General features: G+C 36.8%; 1 protein-coding gene across 2 annotated transcripts in view; it reads right to left on the reverse strand.

Moving 5' to 3' along the window:
* The window catches only part of LTA4H (leukotriene A4 hydrolase), a 31,397-nt gene that overhangs the window by 11,619 nt on the left and 17,418 nt on the right, over positions 1 to 2,360 (reverse strand). For both annotated transcript variants that reach the window (XM_011365919.2, XM_011365918.2), the window contains exons 7-8: positions 764 to 836; positions 371 to 511 (exon numbers count right to left, since the gene is read on the reverse strand). In XM_011365919.2, the coding sequence (XP_011364221.1) occupies positions 371 to 511; positions 764 to 836 (214 nt within the window). The remainder of the gene's footprint in view (positions 1 to 370; positions 512 to 763; positions 837 to 2,360) is intronic.

A 2,360-nucleotide genomic window follows, 5' to 3' on the forward strand; every position in this document is an offset into this window, starting at 1 on the left:
TGTGGCCTAATCCTTTCTTATACATGGTAAACTGAGGTTTTGTTTTGTTTTTTATACCAGTACCTATATGCCAAGTGCAAACGATTTAGTTTCTTCGTCTCGATACATAATTCATCAGTGAGTTGGTATTACACAGCCCCTGACCCTTAATATCCCAAAACGCCTCATACATAATATTCTTTTCTCCCAAATGGCCAAATTATTTTCTTTTGAAAGATGAGATGATAATAACCACAATAAGCAATAAAATTAGAAACAAGGGTTATATAAATAAAAGATTAAAAAATATTATTAGAGGTCTAAGATTCTTCATTTCTAGGATTATGTTTGAGGAGAACTCAATTTCAAAGGAAGAAGTGTTTCCACTTACCAGCAGAGTCGGAGTTACAAAAGTGAGGCATGGATTTTCCATGCCACCATAAGGGAAGGATGGCGGCAGGACCAATAGGTCGTACTGCCCCCATACGTACGGGCCTCCCAGATCTTCTGCAATTTTAAGCATAGATTCAGTCTGGAAAATTAATGAATATATATTTGTATATCTTCATCATTATAATACATTTCTTACAAGTATATATTATTTTCTATGAAGGTTAGAGCTAATGATGCTTATTTTAAATGAAAACAATATTAAAAAGTAACAAATGCAATAAATAACATATTTGATTTTTTACCACATCACTTAACACTATCACATTTCATACTCAACACCTTAAAACAACTGTCTACCACAGTTATTGAAAAGGGTGACTGTATGACCAACCTCAGAAAATTCATAAGCTGACTTTTCCACCTGCTCTTTCTCAGACCAGACCAATGTTCTTGGGCCAATTTGCCTGCAAAATTAAAAAGTCTAATAAAAAGGAAATTCAAGGCAAATTACTTACCAGGTTCTAGGAAAGTTTAAAGTACTGTACACAAATCCTTACAGAAGGAGTGTGATGTACCATGTGCTTACAGGGCAGCGGTGAGATTCAATGGCCTGAGTACAAACGTGCTGTTGTGTAAGCAGCCACTGATGTGCAGCTCTATATGGAGGTACAGTCTGGGCCGGATGAAAACCGAGACATAAAGAACCCCCAAAGGTTAGCTTACTGGCTTCTGGAAAGACCTTGGGGCATCTAGTTTCCTCTCGTAATCTCACAACTATAGAAACCCAGTCACAGCTAGGTAAGAGACTATTCCAGAACAGGGAACTTTGTTATGCATTTAAAGGCTGAACACTCTTATACCAAAGAAACATATAGAAGAAAAAGGAAATCTTGTCACATGCTACAACGTGGATGAACCTTGAGGACATTATGCTAAGTGAAATAAGCCTGTTACGAAGGGACAAATACTCTATGATTCCACTTAGGAGATATCTAAAGTAATCAAATTCATAGAAACAGAAAGTAGAATGGTGGTTACCAGGGGCCACAGGGAGGTAGAAATGGAGAGGGTACCGAGTTTTAATGCTGCAGATGAAAACGTTCTGGAGATTTGTTTCATGATAGTATGAATATGCTTGGTATTACTGAACCATACACTTAAAAATGGTTAAGAAGTTAAAATTTTATGTCTTTTTTTAACACAATAAAAAAGGGAAGAAACAAATAGAGCTAGTTATACATCATTTAATAGACTTCAAACTCAAAAATACCTTTTCTCAAAAAAAAATATTTTTTTTCATCCAAATTTCATTTAAAAAATTTTATGTAGCACAAAATCCCAAGCGACAAGACCTGTCTTGGTGTCCTGCCCCTTCTGGAGAGGCAGTGGACGCTAGAGCAGTGCTTCTCAAACTTCAGTGTGCATACAAATAACCTGGGGAGCTTGTCAAAACACAAATTTTCATTTAGTTGGCCTGAGCTAGAGCCTAAGAAATTACATTTCTAACCAACACCCAGGTGATGCCAAAGCTACTGCTCTAGGCCACGCTGAGTAGCAACAGCAACCAGGACTGTCCAACGTAAATTTAATGAGAGCCACGAAGGTGAGCCACATATGTAATTTCAAGTTCTTGTGGCTACATTAAAAAAAAAAAAAATGAAACATGAAATTAATTTTAGTAACATATTGTTTAACCAATATATCCAAATATTATCAATTCCACCATGTAATCAACATAAAAATTTACTAATGAAAATACTTTACTTTTGTTTTCATACTAAATCTTGAGAAATCCAGTATGCATTTTACAGTTATAGCACATCTCGAGCCTCACGTGGTTAGCGGATGCCACTCTGGACAGCGCAGGTCTATGCCGCATGGGTTCGGATGACCTAGGTTTGTTTGGGTCCTGGCTCTGACATTTCCTAGCTGTATGACTCTGAGCCAGTTATTAAAACTCACCGAGCATTGGTTTCTTCATTGGTGAG

The sequence above is a fragment of the Pteropus vampyrus genome, unplaced genomic scaffold, assembly GCF_000151845.1.
Source record: "Pteropus vampyrus isolate Shadow unplaced genomic scaffold, Pvam_2.0 Scaffold116, whole genome shotgun sequence".
Taxonomy (NCBI): domain Eukaryota; kingdom Metazoa; phylum Chordata; class Mammalia; order Chiroptera; family Pteropodidae; genus Pteropus; species Pteropus vampyrus.